At 39.2% G+C, this 27,816-nt stretch overlaps 1 protein-coding gene and 1 non-coding gene across 3 annotated transcripts in view; one reads left to right on the top strand and one right to left on the bottom strand.

The window, feature by feature from the left end:
* The window catches only part of SENP7 (SUMO specific peptidase 7), a 159,214-nt gene that overhangs the window by 129,486 nt on the left and 1,912 nt on the right, over positions 1–27,816 (bottom strand). For both annotated transcript variants that reach the window (XM_070406058.1, XM_070406059.1), the window contains exons 2-4: positions 16,653–16,705; positions 7,996–8,094; positions 5,092–5,189 (exon numbers count right to left, since the gene is read on the bottom strand). In XM_070406058.1, coding sequence (XP_070262159.1) covers positions 5,092–5,189; positions 7,996–8,094; positions 16,653–16,705 — 250 coding nt within the window. The remainder of the gene's footprint in view (positions 1–5,091; positions 5,190–7,995; positions 8,095–16,652; positions 16,706–27,816) is intronic.
* Positions 15,513–15,642, top strand: LOC139004670 (small nucleolar RNA SNORA36 family). The gene has a single exon (XR_011470520.1). It is a non-coding gene; the product is annotated as a small nucleolar RNA SNORA36 family (small nucleolar RNA).

The following is a 27,816-nucleotide window of genomic DNA, read 5'->3' as shown; positions in this document are numbered from 1 at the left end:
AAGGCCAATGCTATTTATTTCTCACAGACTTGTGAAAACTAAATGAAAGAATGCAGGCTTACTCTCATTCCTGATATGTAATAACTAGAGGCCCAGTGCATGAAATTCATACACGGGGAGTGGGGGGTCTCCTCAGCCCAGCCTGTGCCCTCTCTAATCCGGGACCCCTTGGGGGATGTCCGACTGCCAGTTTAGGGCCTATCCCAGGGATCAGGACTAAACCAGCAGTCGGACATCCCTCTCACAATCCTGGACTGCTGGTTCCTAATCGCTCACCTGCCTGCCTGCCTGGTCACCCCTAACTGCCCCCCCTGCTGGCCTGGTTGCCCTAACTGCCCCCCACTGCCAGCCAGGTCACCCCCAACTGCCCCCCCGCCAGCATAGTTGCCCCTCATTGCCCCCCGACAGCCTAATCACTCCCAACTGCCACCCCTGCTGGCCTGGTCACCCCAACTGCACTCCCCGCACCAGCCTGGTCACGCCTAACTGCCGCCCCGCCAGCCTGGTCGCCTCTTACTGCCCCCTCTGCTGGCCTGGTCGCCCCCAACTGTGCCCTCTGCTGGCCTGGTCACCCCCAACTGCCCCCCCGCCAGCCTGGTCACCCCTCACGGCCCGCCCCCCCACTGGCCTGGTCACCCCACATAGCCTGCTGTTCAGTCATTTGGTCGTCCCTCACTAACCCCCTGCCGGCCTGGTCGCCCACGTAGCCTGCTTGTTCATCGTTTGGTCATCCCTCACTAACCCCCCTGCCGGCCTGGTCGCCTTACGCAGCCTGCTTGTTCAGTCGTTTGGTGATTTCTCTCTAACCCCCTGCCAGCCTGGTCGCCCCACGCAGCCTGCTTGTTCAGTTGTTTGGTCGTCCCTCACTAACTCCCCTGCCAGACTGGTCGCAGGCAGCCATCGTGTGAGGGTGTGAGGGTTAATTTGCATATTACCTCTTTATTGTATAGGATAAGCCCTTAATAGATGTTAGCTGCCATAATTGTAAATAGAGGGTATTCAGATCCATATGACTCATGTAATCCATTATTCACATGCCAAGATGAGTAATTACTAGGGTACAAAGAATAGTGACTGGATAACAATGTTATAGTACCAGAGAACTAAGTCCATGAGAACAAATTCTGTAAGCTCATTGGTAGTGAAAATGAGATCAACAGAGGACAAAAAATTCTTGGAGAATAAGTGAGTCAAACTGATTCTTGACTATAAAAAGTTAAGAATCAACCAGTTGAGTGTGGCTCAGTAGAGCCTCGACATAGGAACCAAGAAGTCACCGGTTCGATTCCCGGTCAGGGCACAGCAGGCTCGACCCCCAATAGGGGGCGTGCAGGAGGCAGCTGATCAATTATTCTCTCTCATCATTGATGTTTCTCTCTCTCCCTCTCCCTTTCTTTCTGAAATCAATATAAATATATTTATAAAAAAAGTTAAGAATCAAAAGATCCATCCCAGCCAGTATTGAGCCTTCAGCAATGAACCAGGAGTTCCTAGTTCGATTCCTAGTCATGGCACATGCCTGGGTTGTGAGCTCGATCCCCAGTAGGTGGTGTGGAGGAGGCAGCAGATTAATGATTCTTTCTCATTATTGATGCTTCCTTCTATCTCTCCCTCTCCTTCCTTTCTGAAATCAATAAAAATATATTTTTTTTAAAAATATTTTAACCCAGAATCTTTAATAAAGGTAGAGAAAAACAAGTTTAAAGTACAGAGAGGTACCCCCTCCTAAGTTTATGCCACTAGGATTTTGTCAAGTCCTCTCTACCATACATTAGAGATTATTTTTCTAAAATTCCACTTTTAAACATGTAAGCACATTTCCCCACAAATACAATGCAGAATCATAATATAAGCATTTTAACTTTGTGAAATTGAACTAATATAATATAGCTACAAGGTCTGAAATAATACAAAGCCCTCCAGATTTAAGAAATTTGTCAAAAATCACATTGTATTATTCCAAAACTGGCTAAGTAAATTATAAAACTGCTTACAATACTGCCTAGTGTTTGAATCACTTTGAGCAATGAAAAGAACCATTCACCTTCCTGTGTCAGGATCACGTCAAAAATGCTATTCTTTGCCCTTACCGATTTGGCTCAGTGGATAGAGCATCAGCCTGCGGACTCAAGGGTCCCAGGTTCGATTCTGGTCAAGGGCATGTACCTTGGTTGCGGGCACATCCCCAGTAGGGGTGTGCAGGAGGCAGCTGATCGATGTTTCTCTCTCATCGATGTTTCTAACTCTCTATCCCTCTCCCTTCCTCTCTGTAAAAAATTAATAAAAAAATTTTTTTAAATGCTGTTCTTTGACAATGAGATATCACCTCACACCTGTCAGAATGGCTACCATCAACAAATCAAAAAATGACAAGTGCTGGCAAGGATGTAGAGAAAAGAGAAACCTAGTACAATGCTGGTGAGAATGCAGACTTGTGCACCATTATGGAAAACAGTATGCAGTTTCCTCAAAAATTAAATATGGAACTTCCATTTGACCCAGTGATTCCACTTCTAGGAATATATCCTAAGAAATCTGAAACACCAATCAGAAAGAATGTATGCACTCCTATGTTCATAGCAGCACACTTTGCAATAGCTAAGATCTGGAAATAGCCCAAGTGCCCATCAGTAGATGAGTGGATAAAAAAAGTGTTGGGGGGGGGGGGGGGGGGGCAGGAAGCTGTGGTATATTTATACCATGGAATACTATGCAGCAGGAAAAAGAAGGATCTCTTACTGTTTGAGACAGCATGGAGGGACCTGGAGAGTATTATGCTAAGCGAAATAAGCCAGTCAGAGAAAGACAAATATCACATGATCTCACTCATATGGGGAATCCAATTAACAAAATAAACTGATGAACAGAGTGGATCCAGAGACATGGAAGCATGGAACAGAGTGCAGAATCTCAGAGGGAAGGTGGGGGAGGGTGGGTGGATGGGAGGTAATCAACCAAAGACCTTGTATGCATATATGCATAACCCATGGACACAGACAATAGGGTGCTGAAGGCCTAGGGTGGGGTGCGGGGGCAGGCTGGAGGGGGTCAATGGGGGGAAAGGGGACATATGTAATACTTTCAACAATAAAGATTTTTTAAAATAAAAATAAATTTAATTTTATAAATAAATTTTAAATTTAATAGAAGTAGATATTAAATATCCACTGCTATTAAATTTAAAAAATTTTTATCTTCTAACAATGTCATTAATGGACATGATAGTACTAACGCAGATAACATGCCTGAAAATCGGTAACTTTGGAACATAAACCACATGTGGTAAATTCTATAAGAAAAGCCAAACAATTGCCACTTTATGCTGGGATGATAATTTAGGAAAGAACTGAAAATATTAGAGACACTGTCAGAAAATTAAAAGGCAATATTAAAGAAATAATAGACTGACATCCTCAAAGAACCTGTCCCTACCACTTAAAAAGCATTCTTATAGAAAAATGAGACTTGAATTATATAAATTTTGAAGTATGCAAAGTTTTTAGGATATCTCTCCCATAAAATAAAACAACCCGGTTCATGCAAACCCTCAGAAAATGTTGGCTAATTTCATTAAAAAATGATTCCTTTACTTCTAGTATTCCATCTCTCAAATTAAATATGACTTTTTACATGATCGTAATCTTTGGAGAAACTAACTATAAATTGAGTTAATAGTTATTCTGAGGCTCAAAGCATAATCATTGCATATTTGTCATGATAATTTATCCCTTGTATGGTAGAGGGTTAGAAGGTATAAAAACTTCTATGGAATCACCAATATATTTTTATATTTCCTACAGACAGGGGGAAAATAAGACCAAGTACTTTGACATAAATTCAAGAATTCCAGTTAGTCTTCTAATTTGTGTGGTCTCCCAGTAATTGTAAATTCTACCTTGCTGCCCTGGCTGGTTTGGCTCAGTGGATAGAGCCTCGGCCTGCGGACTGAAGGGTCCAGGTTCAATTCAGTCAAGGGCACATGCCCAGGTTGTGGGCTCGATCCTCAATAGGGAGCGTGCAAGAGGCAGCTGATTAATGATTCTCTCTCATCATTGATGTTTCTATCTATCTCTCCCTCTCCTTTCCTCTCTGAAATCAATAAAAATATTTTTTTAAAATTTTACCCTATTATCATTTTTTATTCATTTGCTATTCTAAAAAAGAAAACTCAATACCCTTTTGTCAAATAACAACTTTCTAATCATTTACTGATGTCCAACCCTTTTATGTTCTAAGTTCCTTCTGATAATAATCACAATTGGAACCCCCATATATATAATTCCAGTATATTCACATTTCATTAATACTATGACCATTGGACCCCAGTTGATAAATGGAGCATCTTTTTCACTGGAGATGACAAATGATAAATAAGGCATTATAATAAGTCTATATGTAATGCTTGCATTATCAGCTAAAGCAGTGGTTCTCAACCTTCTGGCCCTTTATTATTTTTTTTTAAATATATTTCTTTATTGATTTCAGAGAGGAAGGGAGGAGAGATAGAAACATCAATGATGAGAGAGAATCATTGATTGGCTGCCTCCTGCACGCCTCCCACTGGGGATCAAGCCTGCAACCCAGGCACGTGCCCTTGGCCGGAATCGAACCTGGGAGCCTTCAATCCGCAGGCTGACGCTCTATCCACTGAGCCAAGCCGGGCAGGGCACCTTCTGGCCCTTTAAATACAGTTCCTCATGTTGTGACCCAACCATAAAATTATTTTCGTTGCTATTTCATAACTGTAATGTTGCTACTGTTATGAATCGTAATGTAAATATCTGATATGCAGGATGGTCTTAGGCAACCCCTGTGAAAGAGTCGTTCGACCGCCAAAGGGGTCGCGACCCACAGGTTGAGAACCGCTGAGCTAAAGCTTACCAAGATGTTCCAAATGCACAAATACAAGGAGTTAAGGTAACTTACAATTACAGAAAGATAGAGCTTGTATGGAAGCTTAGAGGCCATTGAAACTAATTCTTATATTTTAAAGGTTGTTTTAATTGAGATCCAAAGAGAACAAATCCATCACGCAGTAACACTATTATACATAGTATAAGCCCATCCTAGTCACATACACATGTATCTTACCTTTCTGATGATGTCTTAGAAGTGACAGGAGGCCCACGGACACCTTTTTTACTTTTACAGTCTCTAGAAAGGACCTCGTTTCTGAGGCTTCTTTCCCACTAGGGAAAAAAAATGGAATTTTAATAATAAACTTAGCAATATGATAATAAAAAATCACTTAAATGTTTGTTTTATTTAGAAATTCAAAATAAACAGTCAAATTCATAGCTGTTCACAAAGGGAAGAAAACGCAATCTACAAAACACTTGGCTCTTTTGCTAGTATACAAATATAAATCCACCAAAAAGTAGTAGAAATAAATTTTAACAAGTTCAAGGTAACTTTAGTTAGAAAATCAACATTTTGAGATTCTAGAGCTTATATAACTATGAAAATTTTTGCCTGTGTCTAAAGGAAATAATAAAAATTATTACATGGAAAGTTAAATAGTGCCTATGATTCTGAATTACCTGAGCTTATAACATTTGGAAGGGATTAAAATTGGTTTCCTATGAATTGCTGCATGGAAATTTTTAGGGACGAATCGACATCTTACTGACAGAGTAGATTTTTTTTTAAAAATTTTTAAAGAGAATTATTTTATATATATACATTTTTTAATTGATTTCAGAGAGGAAGGGAGAGAGAGATAGAAACATCAATGATGAGAATCTAGAGAGGCAGAGCTGCCTCAGATTGTCAAACTGCAGGGGGAAGGCCGGGGAGGGTTGGGGGGCAGGAGGGAGAGGGGTAAGAGATCAACCGAAGGACTTGTATGGATGCATATAAGCATAACCAATGGACATAAGACACTGGGGGGTAAGGGAGGCCAGGGGATTGTCAAGGGCGGGGGAAAAAAAGGACACATACGTAATACCCTTTGTAATACTTTAAACAATAAAAAAAAAAAATTTTTTTAAATGATGAGAATCATTGATCATTTGCCTCCTGCATGCCCCACACTGAGGATCGAGTCTGCAACCCTGGCATGGAATCGAACTGTAACCTCCTGGTTCATAGGCCAAGGCTCAACTACTGAGCCACTCTGCCTGGGCCAGAGTTTAGATTTGATCTGACCAGAAACAAAAGTTGAAATTGATTTATTTAATATACAAACTGTGAATTTAGACAAATAAATTATTTATCTTATTTCTATGCATTAGTCTCCTGTTTGAAAACAAATGTAATAGTAGCTTATCTCACAAAGATGCATAATGATTATATACATAGTAAATTTAAAACACTCTCTTCCTTGAAGAGAAATTTGTACAGCCATGTTCATAACAGCATTGTTCACAACAGCTGAAAGGTGGAAGCAAATCAACTGTGTCCCATCAATGGATGATTTGATAATCAAAATGTAGTATGCACATACAATGAAATATTATCTGCCATTGAAAAGGAAGGAAATTCTGACATGCTATAACATGGATGAAACTTGATGACTATGAAATAATAGAAAAAAACATTTTGGTCTCTGCCCCCAGCTCTTGGCACAGAGCTCCTAAAGACCCCTGCAAATTGCCTAAGCAATAAGAGAACAAAGTACATAGTACATGTCAGCAACAACATAACTTTTTTTATTTTCCAAATATTTTCAATTTGTGGTTGATTGAATCCACAGATGTGGAACCCACAGATATGGAGGGCCAACTATATATAATATAAATAATTTGTACTCCACAATAAATTCAATATGCTAAAACATAAAATATATAAATGCGAAGAGACAAAATTTTCTTAAAATAATGGATTTTGCCCAGCCGAAGTGGCTCAATTGGTTGAATGTAGTCCTTCACACCAAAGGGTTGCCAGTTCGATTCCCAGTCTGGGCATATACCTGGATTGCAGGTTCAGTCCCCAGTCTGGGCATGTACAGAAGGCAACCAATCAATGTTTCTCTTTCACATTGATGTTTCTCTCTCTCTCTCTCTCTCTCTCTCTCTCTCTCTCCCTCCCTCCCTCCCTCCCTCCCCTCTCTAAGTATGTCTTAGGGTGGGGATTTAAATAACAATTTTTTTCTTCCTATTAAATTGACAACAATCTTACTGAGTGATAACACCCAGTGCTAGTCAGTTTGTAGAAAATAGGAGCTCTCATTGGTGGCAATATAAATTAGTGCAAACTTTCTGTGAGACAATTTTGCAATACTTATTAAAGTTTAATATAAAAAATCCTTAGACCCAGGAATCCCACTCAAAAATGGTTCCCTATATATGTAAAATGATGTTCACTGCAACATTGTCTCTATTAGTAAAATTGGAAAAAAACAAACATCAGTGGAGGGTGTGCAGGAGGCAGCCAATCGATGTCTTTCAACAATATTTCTATCTATCCCTCTCCCTCTCTCTCTAAAATCAATTTTAAAAAACGTATTTAAAAAATTTTGTTCCACTCTCCAGCTCTCCCGACAAAAGGACTTTTTTAAAAATGAAAATAATTTGTGCGAGGCAAGAGCAAAAATAATACATAAAAAGTGCTATCTTAAGCCTCATTATGAGATTCTGCAATAATGCTTAATACTGATAAAATTAAAGTCCCAATCTATAATCACAGTATCTTTTGGAAAAACAATTGTGTTACCCTTTAAGATAAACCCTCTCAAATTTACAAAACAAGAATAAGAGAGCATATGATTCTAATAAGCTTAATATTCTCATATATTTAAAATAATTTATTTTACAATGAGATTTGAATTTGAAGAAAAATAATGCATAATAAGGTATACTTATATTTAAACAAAAGACCTTAACCTCAAAGCATCAGTTCAACATATACCTGAAACAAACTAATTTAAAACCTACAAATAAATAACAACAACAAAATACAAAAGGACATATAAGAAAATAAAAAATTCAGTTTCACTAAAATGTTTTAAGCACACCAATAACACTATATACTTAAAAGAACTAAGTTTTTATTTACCCCCCGCAAAGGGAGATCCCACCGTTCTGAGCTTCTGAGTTTGGACAGTGGTGATTTCACATGAACATCTTCTGGTTTTGCATTTAATATCTTTGTTATCTGAAACCAGAATGAGAATATAATCAATTCAATTAAAATATAAATAAAAGCTGAATTAGCTAACAGAACCATTACCCTGCATTAATATTTTGCTATTAGTTGTAAAGAGTTTTAAACTAGTGCTTAATTTATAGGCAGTTAAATATAATTTTATTTTTAAAAATCTCTCATTCAATATAAAGGTCAATAAATGAAGTATCACAATAGCTCCATAAATATTCTCTTACCTACAGTCTCTTCCCTTTCTAATCTTTCAAAGGCTATCCTCATAGTTCTCTAATACACCAATCTAAGTATGGCTACAATACCTAAACTATAATAATGAAACCCGTTACTTATAGATAAAATTCTTAATAATCTAGGCTTTCACATCACTCACACATAAACACAACCGTGTTCAAACACGTCACATATCTCTAGAACTTTGCATGTACTATTCCCTCAATCTAGAATGCCCTTTCCTCTGTCTCTCCCTTGTGAAATGCTTCAGATTCTGCTCAAATTATTCTTTTATCCATATAACCATCGCTCATATTTATGCATTCCTCAGTTGCTTCTTGTATGTACCCTGACCAGGCACATATAAGAAACAATACACCAGAGTATTCCTTTCTCTGGGTATTAGTACTTGGTACATTTAGGTTACATTATTTATATTACATGTAGCATACTATATTGTAACTATTTGTCTACTTGTCTATCTTCCTCTCCAGACTGTGGATGTCCTTAAAGAGAGGGCCCTCATTTAATCACCTTTATTTTTTTTTACACTTAGTCACCTTTATATTTACAATGTGTATGGCTCATGATATGCTGAATAAACAAATTAATCCATCTTAGCCACAAGTTTGAAATAATCTATTTTTTTTTAATATATTTTATTGATTTCTTACAGAGAGGAAGGGAGAGAGATAGAGAGTTAGAAACATCGATGAGAGAGAAACATCGATCAACTGCCTCCTGCACACTCCCTACTGGGGATGTGCCCGCAACCCAGTTACATGCCCTTGGCCGGAATCGAACCTGGGACCTTTCAGTCCGCAGGGCGACGCTCTATCCACTTAGCCAAACTGGTATCGGCTGAAATAATCTATTTTTAACTTAAATAACTTTCATATTAAGGGAAAGTTATCAATGATGGTTAAGCATAAAGTTCCACCTACAAAATATAGCATATAATAATCACTATGTGAACTACAAACAGTGACAATCTAAATTAATTTCAATGAGAGTAAAGCATAAGTCAAAAAGACAGAATAAATTTGAAGAAAGTGCATCTCAACTCTCACTTCACGAGCAACTCTGAATTAATCCTCCTGTGTATCAGTAACTTTTTTTTTTCTATTGCCCTTGACCGGAATCGAACCTGGGACCCTTCAGTCCGCAGGCCGACACTCTATCCACTGAGCCAAACCAGCTAGGGTAGTAACTTCTAAATTATACCTATTCTGTATAACAATGTACCTCTTTGCCCTGGCCGGGTAGCTCAGTTGGTTTGAGCATCATCCCGTTATGTCAAGGTTGCAGGTTTAATCCCCAGTCAGGGCACATACAAGAAACAACCAAGGAATACAAAAATATGTAGAACAACAGACATTTCTCTATCTACCTACCTTTCTCTCTCTCTTTCTTTTTTTTCTCTCTCTCTCTATTCCTCTCTCACCTTAAAATTAATAAAAATACTTTAAAATATATCATTGGAATTTATATAAACTAAATGCATGTATCTTGTGACTACACTGTAGTCCAGAGGTCCTCAAACTTTTTAAACAGGGGGCCAGTTCACTGTCCCTCAGACATTCCACACATGTGCACTGCGGGCCTGGGACGAGTCGGCTGCTAAGCAGGACAAGCAGAGGTGGCAAAAACACCCGGCGGGCCGCACGTGGCCCGCGGGCCGTAGTCTGAGGACCCCTGCGTGTAGTCCATATGAGTATGGTTAACCTTAACAATGACTTGTGTCCTTTTAACCACTTCTCAAATCTGTTATTATATTTTCTATTTTAGAGGCTAAGCCACATTCTCTTCTCCTAACAATAAGCTGGAATGCTATTTGATTGTGGGCTGTCTCATTCTAAATATCAGAATGACTCATAATTTGAGCATAAACAAAGATTACTCATGTCCAAAGATTTAAAAGCTGTTATAGCAGGAGCACCTAAATATATAAAAAAGCTCTTTGAGGTCTTTAAGGAAGAGATGGACAGCAATACAGTCATAGTAGGGGACTTTACCACTCCACTGACATCATTGGATAGATCTTCCAGACAAAAAATCAACAAGGAAATAGCAACCTTAAATGGCACACTAGATCAGATGGATTTCATTGACATTTACAGAACATTTCACCACAAAGCTGCACAATATACATTCTTCTCAAGTGCACACAATACATTCTCAAAAACAGACCACACATTAGGACACAAAATAAGTCTCCACAAGTTCAAGAAGAGTGAAATCATATCAAGCATCTTCTCATATCACAATGGCATAAAACAAGACATCTATACTAATAAAAGCCTCGGTGGCCCTTGTGCACGATGTCGTCACAAGATGGCCACACGCACAGCGGAAGCAGGGCCCGGCGGCTACTCCACACAGTGAGGCCTGGGGGTCCTGCAGCTCCACACAGCATGGAGGAGGCCGGTCCCAGCATCTCCACTGCCTCTGGTGGAGGAGGTAGGTAGTGACAGGGGAGGGCACTTGGGGGCCATCAGGCCAGCAGGGGAGGGCAGTTGTGGGCGATCAGACCAGCAGGGGAGGGCAGTTGGGGGTGATCAGGCCGGCAGGGGAGTGGTTAGGAGCCGATCAGGCTGGCAGGCAGAAGCAGTTACAGGCAATCAGGCAGGCGGGCAGGCGAGCGGTTATCGGGCCTAAACCGGCAGTCGGACATCCCCCGAGGGGTCCCAGATCGGAGAGGGTGCAGACCGGGCTGAGGGACACCCTCCCCACACCCCATGCACGAATTTCATGCACCAGGCCACTCATCAACAATAACACTGAAAAACATTAAACACGTGGAGGCTAAATCGCATGTTACTAAACAATGAATGGGTTAACAATGAAATCAAGGAAAAAAATCAAAAGATAACTTGAGCCGAAACCAGTTTGGCTCAGTGGATAGAGCATCAGCCTGCGGACTGAAGGGTCCCAGGTTCGATTCCGGTCAAGGGCATGTACCTTGGTTGCGGGCACATCCCCAGTAGGAGATGTGCAGGAGGCAGCTGATCAATGTTTCTCTCTCATCGATGTTTCTGACTCTCTATCTCTCTCCCTTCCTCTCTGTAAAAAATCAATAAAATATATTTTTTTAAAAAAAGATAACTTGAAAAAACTGAAAATGACCACAGTCCTCAGTCCACACATCACGCGAGCAATGAGGCAGACATAAGTTGAAGTACATCCATGCAAAAGGGTGGGGCCTGGTAGTGAGACCTGGAGTGAGGCCAAACATGAGTTTTGAAGACCTGGCCTTGTGAAATTATCAGCTAAGACACGGCTAACTTCTGACACCACTGCAGCCAAGAGATCACGGACACCTGCCAGCAAAGGTTACAAGCCCTACTCTCACTCAAGGAATACCACCTCTAGAGACCTCACAAGGTGATCTGAATAAATTCCTAACTAAGCAAGTCATGTTGGGTACTCATGCTCTAAGCCTATATATAACTTCCTTAGATAAAGGTTTTAAGCCAACCCCATCCACATTCTTGTGCAACTAGGTTAACAAACTTTTGAAATATCAGAATACCCCTCAAAGAGGGTATTACTAATAACCCTCATAACAATTTAAGTTTTATTTATTGATATTTTTAAGAAAGAAAGGGGGTGAGGAGAGAGAGAGAGAGAGAGAGAGAGAGAGAAGGAAAGAAAGAAAGAGAGAAACATCAACTTGTGCTTCCTTGTATGTGCTCTGACCAGAGATCGAACCCGCAACCTTGGCATATCAGGACAATGGTCTAACCAACTGCTACTCAGCCAGGGTAACACTCACAACATTTTGAAAGCACATAATCTTGTTCACTATCCTATAATTTATTCCTCACCTTCCTTTCTCCAATCTTCCTTACGCCCCCTTCTTAATTTCAAATGAATAAAAGAAGCTGCCAAACTGTTATTCTCTGGAGCATTTGAGCTAGCTCCCCAGATGTTGTCAGTTTTGCTCAAATAAACTCTTTTTTTTTCACTGTTTACCACTGTTTCCCTGGTATACTTATGTATGTCCAATACATGTTAAGTATTCAATGCATATCTACTGAGCAATGCCTTAAATTTGATTTTAAAAAATAGTATTCACAACATAGTTAAGTAGAAAAAACAAATTCTAAAACAGTATTTTGTGGTTTTCTATTTTTTTTAACATATAGATAGGCAAATTAGAAGGCTATACAGCAAAGTATTAATTTTGGTTGTGTCTGGGCAGACAAAACCCAATTGAATTTTTGCTCAACTGAATTTTCTAATTTCTCTCCAACAAGCTAGTTTTGCTTTAGAAATATTTTTAAATACTTCACACTCAAAATAGTGTCTTGTCCTTATATCCATCAAAGCTCTAATCCTTTCAGTAATTTCTTTCCCTAGCTGGCTTAAGAGAAAAAGCAATAATATAAACTACTAACATGAATTTAATATGCTAATTTCCTAAGGAATTCCACATTTTAAAATGCAATAGTTCAGGCACTCTCCCTCCCAGGAGCACACCCGTGCCTTTCTCTTACCCCTCTTCTTCCCCCTCCCTCCCAGGCATACATCTCCTAAACTCTAAGGGACTCTCCAAGGCTTGTAACCAGGGGAGCAATGGGCAGCAGCAGCTCATCCCTACCTAACCACCTGAACCTGTCCCCAAGGTCCCCTTTTCTCTGATTTCTTAGTGAGCCAAAGCAGCTGAATCTAGTTTATTTCCCCACCTAGTCTCTTTCCTGTTGCTTCTTCTGTTTTAGGCACTTCCTTGTTTCATTATCCCCAGCTTTAATAAATGTCCTCTAAAAATCACTAAATAAGTAAATAAATTTAAAAAATTAATGCAGTAGTACAACTTTATATGTATACTAGAGGCCCAGTGCACAAATTCATGCACGGGTGGGGTTCCTCAGCCTGGCCAGCAATCGGGCCGATCGGGCAGCTGGCCCGGGGGAGGGACTGTGGGAGGTTGGCTGGCCGCGGGAGGTTTGCTGTGGGGGCACACTGACCACCAAGGGGAAGCTCTTGTGTTGAGCATCTGCCCCCTGGTGGTCGGTGCGTCACCATAGCGACCAGTTGACTGCTTGTTCAGTTGACTGGTTGTAATGGTCACTTAAGCTTTTTTATATATAGATTATTATTGAACAAGTAAATAAATATATTGTAGATAATGAGAAACATTTTAAAAAGTTAAAAATAAGGAAGGGGTGGGGGGATGGCCAGTGTGGCTCAGTTGGTTAGAGTGTTGTCCTGTACACTAAGGGGTTATGGGTTCAATTCCTGGTCGGGGCACATACCTGGGTTGCAGGTTTGATCCCCCCTGGCTCCAGTCGGGAGGCAACCAATTGATGTGTCTCTCATATCAATGTTTCTCTCTCTCTGCCTCTCCCTTCTTCCCTTCCTTCCACTCCTCTAAAAAAAAATCAATGGAGCCCTAACTGGTTTGGCTCAGTGAATAGAGCGTCAGCCTGCGGACTCAAGGGTCCCGGGTTCGATTCCAGTCAAGGGCATGTACCTTGGTTGTGAGCTCATCCCCAGTAGTGGGTGTGCAGGAGGCAGCTGATCGATGTTTCTTTCTCATCGATGTTTCTAACTCTCTATCCCTCTCGCTTCCTCTCTGTAAAAAATCAATAAAATATATATTTTTTTAAAAATCAATGGAAAAAATATCCTCAGGTAAGGATTTAAAAAAAAAAAGACAGGGTGTCAATGGAGAAAAAGAGGGACATATGTAATACTTTCAACAATAAAGATAAATTTTAAAAAGGGAGAAAGCATACTTGCATAGATTCAAACTATCTCTCCCAAGGTATCTATTTATTACAAAGGGAAGGAGTAATTTTACAATGATGTAACCAGGCAAACACCATCTTAAGCAGATGATCAAGACTGACAGCACCAATAAGACATATGATCATCATGTACCCATGATAGGATACACTGAGAAGGGCACATCGCTTCTGTTGTATTCTTCCCAAAAAGCCATAACCTTAATCCTATATAATAAAAGGCCAGTGACCATAACAGCGTAACAACCAGAACGACCGATCGACCAGTCACTATGAGGTGCATTGACCACCTCTCGGTCCCTCCCCCCAGCCCACAGGCTCCAATCGCTGGATGGCCAACAGGGAACCACTGGGGAACCTGGGTGGGTGGCGGTGGGGTGGGACTGGGGACTGGCAATCGGGCAGAAGGCAGACTTCTTGGTCCCTCCCCCCAGCCAGCAGGCTCCGATCACTGGATGGCAAACGGGGAACCAGGGTGGGTGGTGGCAGGGCAGGACTGGGGACTGGCGAGCGGGCAGAAGATGGCCCTGATCACAGGCTAGTCCTAGGGACCCTACCCATGCACGATTTCGTGCACTGGGCCTCTAGTTTAATCATAAGAAGCTTAAGACAAACCAAAATTGAGGGATATTTGACAAAATACTGACCAGAATTCTTTAAAAGTGTCATAATCAAAGAAAAAAGACTGAAGAACTGTCATAGACTGCAGGGAATCAAGAAGACATGACAACTAAATACAATGTGGACTCCTTGATTGAATCCTAGAACAGAAAAATGACATTAGTAGAAAAACTGAAGAAATCCAAATAATGTCTATAGTTTAATGTAAAGTACTGTACAACCCAGGGATGCCAAAAATAAATAATAAAATAAAGTATTGTAGCCCTGGCCAGGTGGCTCAGTTGATTAGCGCATCGTTCTGATACACCGAGGTTGCGGGTTCAATGCCCAGTCACGGCACATACAAGAATCAACCAAAAAATTCATAACTAAGTGGAAAAACAAATCAATGTTTCTCTCTTTCTATTTTTCTCTCGCTAAAATCAATAAATTTAAAAATAATAAAGTATTATACCAATGTTAAATTTCTTAATTTTGATCATTGTACTAGAGTTATTAAGATATTAACATTGGAGAAAGTTGAGTGAAGGTTATACAAGAACTGTACTATTTCTGTAAATCTAAAGTTACTTGAAAAAAGTTTAAATTACTGTATTTATTCAATATTATGAATTTCTAATAGTGGAATTTCAGATTAAATTGTATGAAGCAATAGCGTAAAGCAGACAGCATTTCACTTCACTGAAGGTATTACACAGAAAAGGAGAAGTAGTCAGTACACAGGTATTTAAAAGTGGGTACAATAGCAATGTAAGATTTTTTTAAATCTCCCTCATTTACCCCACTTAAGCTAAATCCAGAATTTTACATAAAGAAACCACGTCTTGATTCCAAAGTGTTGAGTTCAGTTCAGGGCAGCTTCCCTGTCCTGTTAAACTTTGGGACACAGAAACACAGGCTAGGGGAGAGGATTAGATAGAAAGCACTGCTTTATTCATTTACCTCCCAGCCCACAAAAAAAAAGAAACCACATCCTGGCCGATATGGCCCAGTTGGTTGGGTGTCCTCTTGTGTACCAAACGGTTGCCAGCTCAATTCCTAGTCAGGGCACATACCCAGGTTGTGGGCTTGAACCCCAGTAGGGGGTGTGCAGGAGGCAGCCTATCGATATCTCGCTCTCATATCAATGTTTCTCTCTCTCTCTCTCCCTCTCTTTTCCTCTCTCTCTCTAAATAAAAAAAAGAAACCACATTCCAAAGATCTGAAGTAAGCCAAGGTAGAAATAAAGTATCTAAAGCCATGCTCTTGTGTGGTCTTATAAGGTTCTCTTGATTCCCTGTCATAGCCTTCCTTGTTCCACAAAATGTACCAAATTAAAGTTCTCTGTGCCAAAGAAAAGTCTTCTGTGTATAATTTGAAATGCTTCAGAGAAAAGTGTCTAATAAGTTATTATAACATACTAGTAAATCAGGGTTTCTATTGCATTTAAATCACAAAATTCTAGAGGAAAAAAAGATTATCTTTCTAAAAATGGATAAATTTTTTGAAATACTTCCTAAGTAGGTAGAAACTTCATTTTGCTTGTTTTGCAACTCTTGGCTTATAAAGAATGAATGAATGAATGAATGAATGAATAAGTAAATGTTCAAAACGACATACTACAAATAGCAATTTCAGTACATGAGTATAACTCTTAGACACTTACAGTATCAGAATAAATGAATGTGAGGCACTCTAATACATTCAGTCATCAAAGAAATACTGTCTTATGTTTTACATAAAATCTAAAATGGAGCCTGGAAAATATACTGGTACATCTTACAATGATTTCAAACAAGGCTGATCCCAGAGAAGGTTTCTTGGCTAACCCTCAGTTAATTAGGAAACACCATTCTCATAAAAACACTAATTAGTTACAGTTTTACATTATTTTCTTTAAAATTTTATTTAAAAGACAAACAGCAAAATACTTTCAATATTAGTAACTCTAATGATGATGAACAGGTTAAAAGGAAAACTCATGCATACCTTATGTAACTCAGAAGATGAAGACTTTTTCCTTTTTCCTTCTGTGACAATTTCTACAAAAACATGGTAAAAGTTATCATTTAATATGTAAATAAGATAAACAATATAATAAAAAATCCTTTCACAGCCATCCTTTGCTTTAAACAAACTTCTTGACAGATTTAGAATTTATATTGATACATTTTACAGAACCTGATGGACTAAAAACATAAAGGTCAAAAAATAATAAAAAGAGTAGCAGATTCTCACAAAATGTCTCCATTAAACAATATATGTATGATGACAATTTTTAAAAAAATAAAGGCAAACTTGGGTCTAAGAACTAAATTCTCTCTCAAAAGTCCTAACATCCAATAAGTGTTTAATAAGTATTGGTTGAACCATATAACCAGACAAATTATCAAATTTTTATGATGAGGAGTGGTGGGGGAGAAGCACAAGTTGAGAGCTAGAAGTTGGAAATATTTTACAAAAACACTTTTAATTCTACTATTTAATAATCTATGTACCTGGGAAAAGCTTGTATCTTTCCTCATCAACATTTTTCAGACTTCCTATAGATTTTTTTTTAGAATATTTCTTTTATAGATATACTAGATGCCTGATACATGAAAATTGTGCATGGGTAGGGTCCCTAGGCCTGGCCAGTGATCAGGGCCAATCTGTGGGGCAACCGGCGGGCTGACCGACAGTGCAATCAGGGGGCCCTACTGGCACCCGCCTTGGCTGGCCTGGGGCCTGAGGGCTGGGAGCAGCTCCTGTGTTGAGCGTCTGCCCCCTGATGGTCAGTGCATGTCATAGCGACCATTCCACCAGTCATTCCTCCTCCGTTCAGTTGATTTGCATATTAGGCTTTTATTATATAGGATTTTTTTTATTGATTTAGGAGAGGAAGGGAGAGGAAGAGAAAAATAGAAACACCAATGATGAGAGAGAATCACTGATTGGCTGCCTCCTGCCCGCCCCGCACTGGGGATCTAGCCAAGAACCCGGGCATGTGCCCTTGACCGAAGTCGAAACTGGGACCCTTCAGTCCACAAACTGACACTCTATCCACTGAGCCAAACCAGCTAGGGCTGTAGATTTTTTTTTTTTTTTATGATTCATTCAACCAGCAAATATTCATTGTCTATCATTTGCCTGGCACTGTGTTAGGTAATGAGTACAGTGTACTGAGCAAACTAAATACAATCCAAGCTTTCCTGTAACTTACAAGTAACTGGAATATATCACAAAATATTATATTTCATAATAAAAATGAATGATAAAAATCCACACATATATGGTCATCTATTTATGACTAACACACCACTACAATTCAGTGAGTAAAGGGATGGTCTTTTCAGTAAGTCATGCTGAAGCAATCTGATAACCAAATGGGAAAAATAAATGAATAAATAAACAAACCTTGACCTCTGTACTATACACAGAAATTGATTTTAAATGGATCACAGATTCAAATGTCAAAGAAAAATAAATAAAGCTTCCAGAATACAAAGGAAGGGAATATCTTCATGACCTTGGGGTGGGCAAAAATTTCTCAAACAAGACACAAGAATATTAATCATAAAGAAAAAGATTAGAGAACCAAGATGGCAGCATAGGTGAACACCTATACTTGCTGCCTTTCACAACCCCATCAAAATAACAACTAAAAGGCAGAACAACTACCACCCAGAACCGCGGGAAAGCTGGCAGAGTGGAAGTTCCACAACTAGAGAAGTGAAGAAAGCGCATTGAGACTGGTAAGAGGTACGGAGGCACAGAATGTGCTGGCACCTGGATGTGCTGCCCTTTTAATAGGGAGGGAGATATAAGCTCCCGCTTGCTCTGAACTCCAGTTCCGGGTGAGACTCTGGGGGACCCAGACAAATACAGGGAGAAACTGGATGTTTCAGGACAGGAACTAGGGCGGCTTTCTCTCAGAGATGCTCGCAGCCATCAATGTTCCTGGGCTGGGGCGCAGGATGCAGAGACCCGGGGACCTCTCCGGTGCAGGGCTGACTGGCAGCCATTGCTGTTTGCTCCACCCTGGTGATTCCCAGAGACCCCGCCCCACCCAATTTACAACCCAACCCAAGCTGTGCACAGCGGCTTTTGCATATGAATGGCCTGTGCTCTCTCCGCCTAAAACCTGTCAAACTGCAGCTGGGTCAAAGAACCCCAGAGCTTCCAAAAGAAGGCCCAAGGCCGGCAGCAGCAGCCTGCCTTGCTTCACAGCTGGGCCTCATGTGGGCACCTCCAAACCCCATACAAAGAGGAGGAATCTGCAGATGTCTCTGTAGCTCCTGCTGGGCGGCCCCAGACAGTGGCTGACATTGCACCTCCTTGGAGATCCAAGACCCAGTGTACCCAGTGGTCAGAGTGAGACCATACCGGATGACAACTCTTTACATCCCTAAAAGACACACTCAAGGGGCAGACTCAGTAAGCACCAAAGCCTCATTGAAGCAAGTCCTGCCCCTTAAGGGTGTCTCCTGAGCAACAGATCTTCCAGTGTAGACACAGCTGGCCATCACAGCCAATTGGCCTGGAGGTCAATTCCTCCCAGTGATACCAACAGCAATCAAGGGTTAACTACAACAAGACTGTGCAAACAGCCCACAAAGGGGTGCATCAAGAATGTCCACCTCAGGTGACTGAGGAGGCTGAGCCAATGGGCCCTATAGGACACCTACCACACAAGGCCACTCTATCAACTCAAGGAGACTTAGCAGCTACCCAGTACACAGAAACAAACACAGGAAAGCAGCCAAAATGTGGAGACAAAGAAACATGTCACAATGAAAGAAATGGATGAAAGCAAAATACTGGATATAGAGTTCAAAACCATGGTTATAAGGTTACTAAAGAATCTTCTAGAAACTTCCAAGAGATTTAGTGAGACCCTCAAGGATATGTAAAAGGATCAATCAGAAATTAAGCATACATTGACTGAAATAAAGAATAATATACAGAGATCCAACAGCAGACTAGAGGATCTGAAGAATCAAGGCAAAGATTTGAAATACGAAGAAGCAAAAAACACCCAACCAGAAAAGCAAAAAGAAAAAATAATCCAAAAATATGAAGATAGTGTAAGGAGCCTGTGGGACAACTTCAAGCGTACCAACATCTGAATTATGGCGGTGCAAGAAGAGAGAGCAAGATATTGAAAACCTATTTGAGCCCTGACCAGTTTGGCTTAGTGGATAGAGCATCGGCCTGCAGACTGAAGGGTCCCAGGTTCGATTCCGGCCAAGGGCACATGCCTGGGTTGCAGGCTCCATCTCCAGTGGGGGGCGTGCAGGAGGCAGCCGATCAATGATTCTCTCTCATCATTGATGTTTCTATCTTTCTCTCCCTGTTCCTTCCTCTCTGAAATCAATAAAGAAATATATTTAAAAAAAAAAAAAAAAAGAAAACCTATTTGAAAAAATGACAGAAAACTTCCCCTACCTGGTGAAAGAAATAGACTTACAAATCCAAGAAGCACAGAGAACCCCAAACAAGAGGAATCCAAAGAGGATCACACCAAGACACATCATAATTAAAATGCCAAGTCAAAAGAGAAACAGAGAATCTTAAAAGCAGCAAGAGAAAAACAGTTAGTTACCTACAAGGGAGTGCCCATACGACTGTCAGCAGATTCTCAATAGAAACTATGCAGGCCAGAAGGGAGTGGCAAGAAATATATAAAGTGATGAATAGCAAGAAACTACAACCAAGATTACTTTATCCAGCAAAGCTATCATTCAGAATTGAAGGTCGGATAAAGAGCTTCACAGACAAGAAAGAGCTAAAGGAGTTCATCACCACCAAACCAGTATTATATGAAATGTTGAAGGGTATTCTCTAAGAAGAAGAAGGAGAAGAATAAGGTAAAGATAAAAAATTATGAACCACAAAGTGACAACAAATACATATCTATCAACAAGTGAACCTAGAAATCAAATGAATAAAAAACCTGATGAACAGAACAGACTAGTGAATGTAATAGAATCAGGGGCATGGAAAGGGAGCAGACTGACAATTCTTGGGGGGAAGGCATTGTGGGGGGTGCGGGAAAAGATTGGACAAAGAGCTTACACCTATGGACGAGGTCAGTGGCGGGGGGGAAGCCTCGAGTGGGGTGGGAACCGGGTGGAGGGGAGCTATGGGGGGAAAAAAAGAGGAACATCTGTAATAATCTGAACAATAAAAATAAATAAATAAATAAATAAATAAATATGAAAAAAAAAAGAAAAAGATTAATAAACTAGACTTCATTAAAATTAAGAACTTCTGTTCATCAAACCTCATCGTTAAGAGAGTGAGAATGCAAGCCACAGACCAGGAAGAAAAAGATTATTTATAGTACATATACCTGTGTACAGCAGGGTGACTATCTATATATATAAAAGCCTAAGCGACCGTTACTACCAGTAGACCCAACAACCAGTCGACCAGTCGCTATGATGTGCATTGACAACCAGGGGGCAGATGCTCAATGCAGGAACTGCCCCCTGGTGGTCAGTGTGCTCCCATAGCCAACCTCCTGTGGCCAGCAAACCTCCCATGGTCCCTCCCTCCAGCTGGCCGGCCCCGATTGGGACTGGGTGAGATGGCCCCAATCAGCCCCGATTGCCAGCCAGGCAGAGGAACCCTACCTGTGCACAAGTTCGTGCACTGGGCCTCTAGTAGTTAATAATACTGAATAATTCATACACCTGACTCATAATCAGAATGTATAAAGAACTCCTACAAATCAAAGACAAGGCAACCCAATTTTCAAAATGGGCAAAAGTCCTAAATAGAGAATACCTGGGGAGGAAAGCAATATTGACTGGGACAAGATACAAGTTAACCTTCTGAGATGCTAAAAATGTTCTGTATCTTGATCTAGGTGATGACTACACAGGTATGTGTATATAAGTCATCAAACTATGTACTAAAAGTATGTATAAAATATTTTAATTTAAAAAAATAAAATTTATAAAATAAGAGATATGTATACTCTGCTATATGCAAATATCTCAATTTAAAAGTTTTTTTTTAATTTTTTATCTTTCTCTGACTGGCTTATTTCACTTAACATAATGCTCTCCAGGTTCATCCATGCTGTTGCAAATGGTAAGAGTTCTTTCTTTTTTATAGCAGCATAGTATTACATTGTGCAGATGTACCAGTTTTTTAGCCACTCATCTGCTGATGGGCACTTAGGCTGTTTCCAAATCTTGGCTAATGTAAATTATGCAGATAAGAACATAGGGGTGCATATATTCTTTCTGATTGGTGTTTCTGATTTCTTGGGATGTATTCCTAAATAACAATTATAATAAATGAATTATAGTTTATCAAGAAATTTAGAAAGTAAAAATAATTTCTCTTAAGTTCATAATATATAACATTAATTTCACTATATTCATTCCTTGAAGCAAACGCTGATGTAAAAATTATTTTAACTCCTATATGTAAGCTTTCAATCATCTTAGTTTTTAATAAAATAGCATTCCTCGTTGGGCCAGCATGGCTCAGTGGTTGAGCATCAACCTATGAACCAGGAGATCACCATTCAATTCCCTGCCCAGGTAGCAGGCTTAATCCCCCAGTGTGTGGGGCATGCAGGAGGCAGCCGATCAATGATTCTCTCTCATCATTGATGTTTCTCTCTTTCTCTTCTTCCTTCCTCTCTGAATAAAAATATATTTTTGCCATGACCGGTTTGGCTCAGTGGATAGAGCGTCGGCCTTCGGACTGAAAGGTCCCAGGTTCGATTCCAGTCAAGGGCATGTACCTGGGTTGCGGGCACATCCCCAGTAGGGGGTGTGCAGGAGGCAGCTGATCGGTGTTTCTCTCTCATCAATGATTCTGACTCTCTATCCCTCTCCCTTCCTCTCTGTAAAAAACCAATAAAATATATGTGTTTTTTTTAAATATACATTTTATTGATTTTTTTTTTTTACAGAGTGGAAGGAAGAGGGGTAGAGAATTAGAAACATCAAAGAGAGAGAAACCTCAATCAGCTGCCTCCTGCACACCCCCTACTGGGGATGTGCCCGCAACCAAGGTACATGCCCTTGACTGGAATCGAACCCGGGACCCTTCAGTCCGCAGGCCGATGCTCTATCCACTGAGCCAAACCAGTTAGGGCTAAAATATATTTTTTTAAAATATATTTTTTATATTTATTACATATATATACATATATTACATATATATACATATATACATATATTACATATATTACATATATATTACATATATTTTAAAATATATATATTACATATATTTTTTTTTAAAATAAATAGTAAAACAGCATTCCTTAAAAACAACCAAAAATAAGTAAATTATATATGTAAAAGGCTAAGTGACTGACCATACGTCCATCGACCATCCAACTGGCTGGTACATATGACATGCACTGGCAATTTAAAAATAAATGCTGACTCGCACATGCGCGATACATATAAAGCTCTCGCTGGCGCCAATCGCATATAACACTAGAATGTATCTGAAGACCAACTATTGGTACTGGATTTTTAATATTAAGCTGAATGCTCTTTTAAATGATATATGTAAATTCAATTTATTTGGCAAAGTAATAGTTAAAACTCATGTCATCGAATTTCAGAAACCCTGTCTCACATTCACATATTATGATATTAGACAGTGAATCCAAATTACGAACGGAAGATGACACTAACCATATAGTTAAGGCAGAAATTCCGGATGAAGACCAGTATTACTCCTTCAGGAATATAATGTTATAAATTAAAATTGAAAATAGATGCAATCATCACATTACTGAGAAATCTTAAGAATAAATGGGGTCTTTGTAATGGTACTAGATTTATTATCAAGATTGTGACCTAACATAATCAAAGCTGAGGTATTAACAGGAACTGTGGAAAGAGAGGTTGCTCTGATCCCAAGAATTGATTTGTTCCTGTCTGGCACTGGGCTCCCATTTAAATTAATTCAAAGACAGTTTTCCGTGATGCCACCATTTGCAATGACTATTAATAAATCACAAGAACAAACTCTAGACAGAGTAGGAATATTCCTACCTGAACCCATTTTCAGACATGGTCAGTTATATGTTGCTTTCTCTTGAGTTCAAAGAGCATGTGACATTAAATTTCTAAATACTTCATCACAAGGGAAATTAGTCAAGCACTCTGAAAGTCTTTTTACTCTTAATGTGGTATACAAGGAGATATTAGAATAAGTTTAATTAATTTACCAGTCATTGTTTTTATCAATATTGCTTGTATATGTTTTGTTATTTTTATATCATGTCTTTGTTGTTTGTATATCATGTTATTGTTTATTTATTAATCAATTTATATATTATTTTAATATGCATTTTACTAATTTTCTTTCATCTCTGACACTTCTATTATAGAGAAAGGGCAAATAGCGATATTAAAATATTTTGTATTTTCATTTTATAATACTCTATTATATATACTATTTTGACATGTAATTTTTTGCAGTAACGTATTTTCTGCAAGAATTTTTCTTCTAATTAATTTCCTTTCAATATGCACGAATCCGTACTCTGGGCCACTAGTTTTTAAATAAATGGTCAGAGGGGAAGGGCACTGTGAGGCTGGGTGAAAAGGGTGAAGAGATTAAGAAAAGAAAGAAACCTCATAGACAAGTGTGGTGATTACCAGAAGGAAAGGAGGGTTAGGGGGATGTTAAAGAGGATAAATGGGGGCTAAATGGTGAAGAAAGGAAACTTGACTTGGCGAGGTGAACACACAATACAATATACAGATGTGTTATAGAATCATACCCCCTGAAACCTATATAATTTTATTAACCAATGTCACCCCAATAAAGTCAATTAAATAAATAAATAAATGGTAAGAAAGCCTTTACCTTATATAAATTCACTTTCTAGTCAAATTTTTTTAATCTTTATTATCGAAAAGCATTACATATGTCCCCTTTTCCTAGTCAGGTTTAAATATTTTTTTATTGACTTCAGAGAGGAAGGGAGAGGAAGAGAGAGAAACATCAATGGTGACTCATTGATGGGCTGCCTCCTGCATGCCCCCCCACCCGCCCGGGAATTGAGCCCAGAACCTGGGCATGTGCCCTGATTGGGAATCGAACTGGCTACCTCTTGGTACATTGGTCAACGCTCAACCATTGAGCCACACCAGCTGGACTGTAGTCAATTTCAAATTTACAAAATATATTTTTTTCAATATATATTTTTAAAAGGAGTACCAATTGCTTAAATTACAATTTATAGATTACTATTCCCAGACTAATTGAGTTAAAAGTGCTTCTATATAGTTTTGTAGCATATTACCCTATTTCTTTAATTAATACTGTGATTTCCCAAAATTGTAGGTGTTTTTATAATTAAGTTGCTCCATCTTATACTAGGTTAGTTTTTAGAGCATTTTAACAAATATATGATGTGCCTCTTCTTGTAATTAGGTTGGTCTCTTGAGCATTTAACAAATAAATGATGTGCTTCTTGTAGAATAGCATAGTGCTCAAGAGTACAGATTTTAAAGCCAGACAACCTAAATTTATATCTTGCTTACTAGCTGTTAGTACTCTAAAACCCGGTTTCTCATCTCTAATACAAGGCAGGATACCCAGCCTTTTTTTTTTTTTTTTTAATAGAGAGGAAGGGAGAGAGAGATAGAGAGAGAAATATGTGAGAGAGAAACATCAATCAGCTGCCTCCAACATGCACCCCGACCAGGAATCGAGCCCACCACTTCTTCGTGTACAGGACAACACTCCAACCAAACCATATCAGCCAACCTCCTAAATTAATGAGGACTCACATTAGACTTGCCCATCTGGGAGGCAGGTTTGAGACAGCAACACAACAAAGTGCCAGTCTAGATCTTTGGAGCTACTCAAACCTTCCCATAACCCATTTCCTGTGGTACCATGGGCCACTAATTTACTTTCCAATCCTCTGCCTTCTATCACCAGGCCTAGGAATCACATTATTCACCAATCTCTACAGCCTTACATCTCTTAAGTAGTCAACTCTACCCTTTCATCTACCTTCTTCTCTCTTTTCTCTAGCCCACTAAATTCCTTTCCAGAATAATACAATTTCCTTAAATTCTGAATCTTCTTGAACATTTCCTCCACCTTAGTTTAACTGAATCCTAGATTATTGACTACACTATTTTTTTTAGACACTCTCTCAAGCTTCTTCTCCCACTTACAAAATTATAAGTTAACAATTTCCTCCCCCAATCACCATTTCCAATGAATATTCTTTCTTTATTGCAATAATTCTTTTTAATTCCCATAAATTAGCTATATTACCTTACCCATACTTATGATCGCCATATACTGAGCCAAGACCAGCTCTTTAACATTCCTAGAATATTCTGATACTTGATTCATAGTTTTCCTATCATTACAATCTACCATCATTCTGAATCTCTAACATTTCTATTAATCAACTCAGTCAATACAAAGGACTGACCTTAATTTACTCTAACAGCTTCCTGTACATGTCCCCATTTCAGAAACATACACTCATGAATGGATTTAAGGAATAGTGTTGTACCTTTCAAGTTCTCAAATGAGAACCTCTCACTATACAACATAATGTCCTCTGACCCTTCCATTTCCTCACTCACACTAAACCCATTTTTGCCTCCACATTTTGTCATACCCTTTAACCCTAATAAAAACTAAATTCACTGGGGACGGCTGGGGAGAAGTCAATGGGGGCGGGGGGAGACTTATGTAATACTTTTAACAATAAAAAATTTTTATATAAAAACCTAAATTCACTTTTCTTCCAAATTCTTCCTGGAGGACTTAGCACTGCTGAAGACACAAAATATAAGAACTGCAGCTATTACTACTACACACTCAAACTTTTTTTAACAAAGATTTTTACGTTACTTTATAGTTCGTATATTTATCCCTAATTGACCTCCTTCTCTATTTTGAGCTCCCAATACTTGAAAGTCTTTCTTTCTCAAAAGATGATTTTTGCCTCCTATTTCCCTAGATCAGCGGTTCTCAACCTGTGGGTCTCGACCCTTTGGGGGTGGAACGACCCTTTCACAGGGGTCGCCTAAGACCATCGGAAAACACATATATAATTACATATTGTTTTTGTGATTAATCACTATGCTTTAATTATGTTCAACTTGTAACAATGAAAATACATCCTGCATATCAGATATTTACATTATGATTCATAACAGTAGCAAAATTACAGTTATGAAGTAGCAACAAAAATAATTTTATGGTTGGGGGTCACCACAACATGAGGAACTGTATTAAAGGGTCGCGGCATTAGGAAGGTTGAGAACCACTGCCCTAGATCCTCAACCATGTCAAACTCACAGCCAGCGGAACGCCCCATTTAAATAAATGAGGCATGCAGTCCGCCAGCCGTGAGTATGACATGCTTGCATGAAACTGGGGAAGGAGGAAAGTTTCAAAATCAAACAAGTTTGTGAATCACTTCACCTCTTGGAGAAGCACAATGTATAACAGCATAGCAAAAATCCTGTAGTAAATACAATTTTCTTGTCAAACATAATTGTCCATGGAGCCTCCTTTTTTCCAAGTAGGCTCACTAATGTCCTGTGACAGTAGAAGAGGTTAAAATTATAAATTTGTAGTCAGGAAGACCAGGTTTTGATTCCTGGCTCTGCTTCTTACTGTTGCTTATGGTTGCTTACCCTCCCTAAGTCCCAGTCTGCTCATCTGTAAATTAGAAATAACAACTACCTAATAAGACTTTAGAAAGAATGAAAGTTTGTAAAATTCTCAGCATACTGCTTAGTACCTAAGTACTAAAAAAATTTTTTTTTTAATTTAAAAAACCACATACAGCTTAGTTGGGTAGCTTAGTTGGGTAGCTTAGTTGGTTAGAGTGTTGTCCCCATAAGCCAAGGTTGTGTGTTCTATATCTCAGGGCACATACAAGAAGCAACCAACGAATGCATAAATAAGTGGAACAACAAATTTCTCTCTCTCTCTCTCTCGCCCCCCTTCTAAAAAAAAATAAAAAACATGTACACTTAACTCAAAAGAGAATGAACAAAGATAATGAAGAATGTTGTCTGAAGCAACCAGTTGAAAACCTGAAGTTTATTTAAACTTTCCTGTTTTAATTCAAAAACCCATTTATGAATTGTGTTTTATAACTCTAATATATGTTTACGTTTTTCTGTTGTCATTAAAT

This window comes from Myotis yumanensis, unplaced genomic scaffold (genome assembly GCF_028538775.1).
Source record: "Myotis yumanensis isolate MYYU_CA2020_CCGP unplaced genomic scaffold, mMyoYum1.0.hap1 SCAF_2, whole genome shotgun sequence".
Lineage (NCBI taxonomy): Eukaryota > Metazoa > Chordata > Mammalia > Chiroptera > Vespertilionidae > Myotis > Myotis yumanensis.
This window is presented reverse-complemented; position numbering and strand designations above follow the sequence as displayed.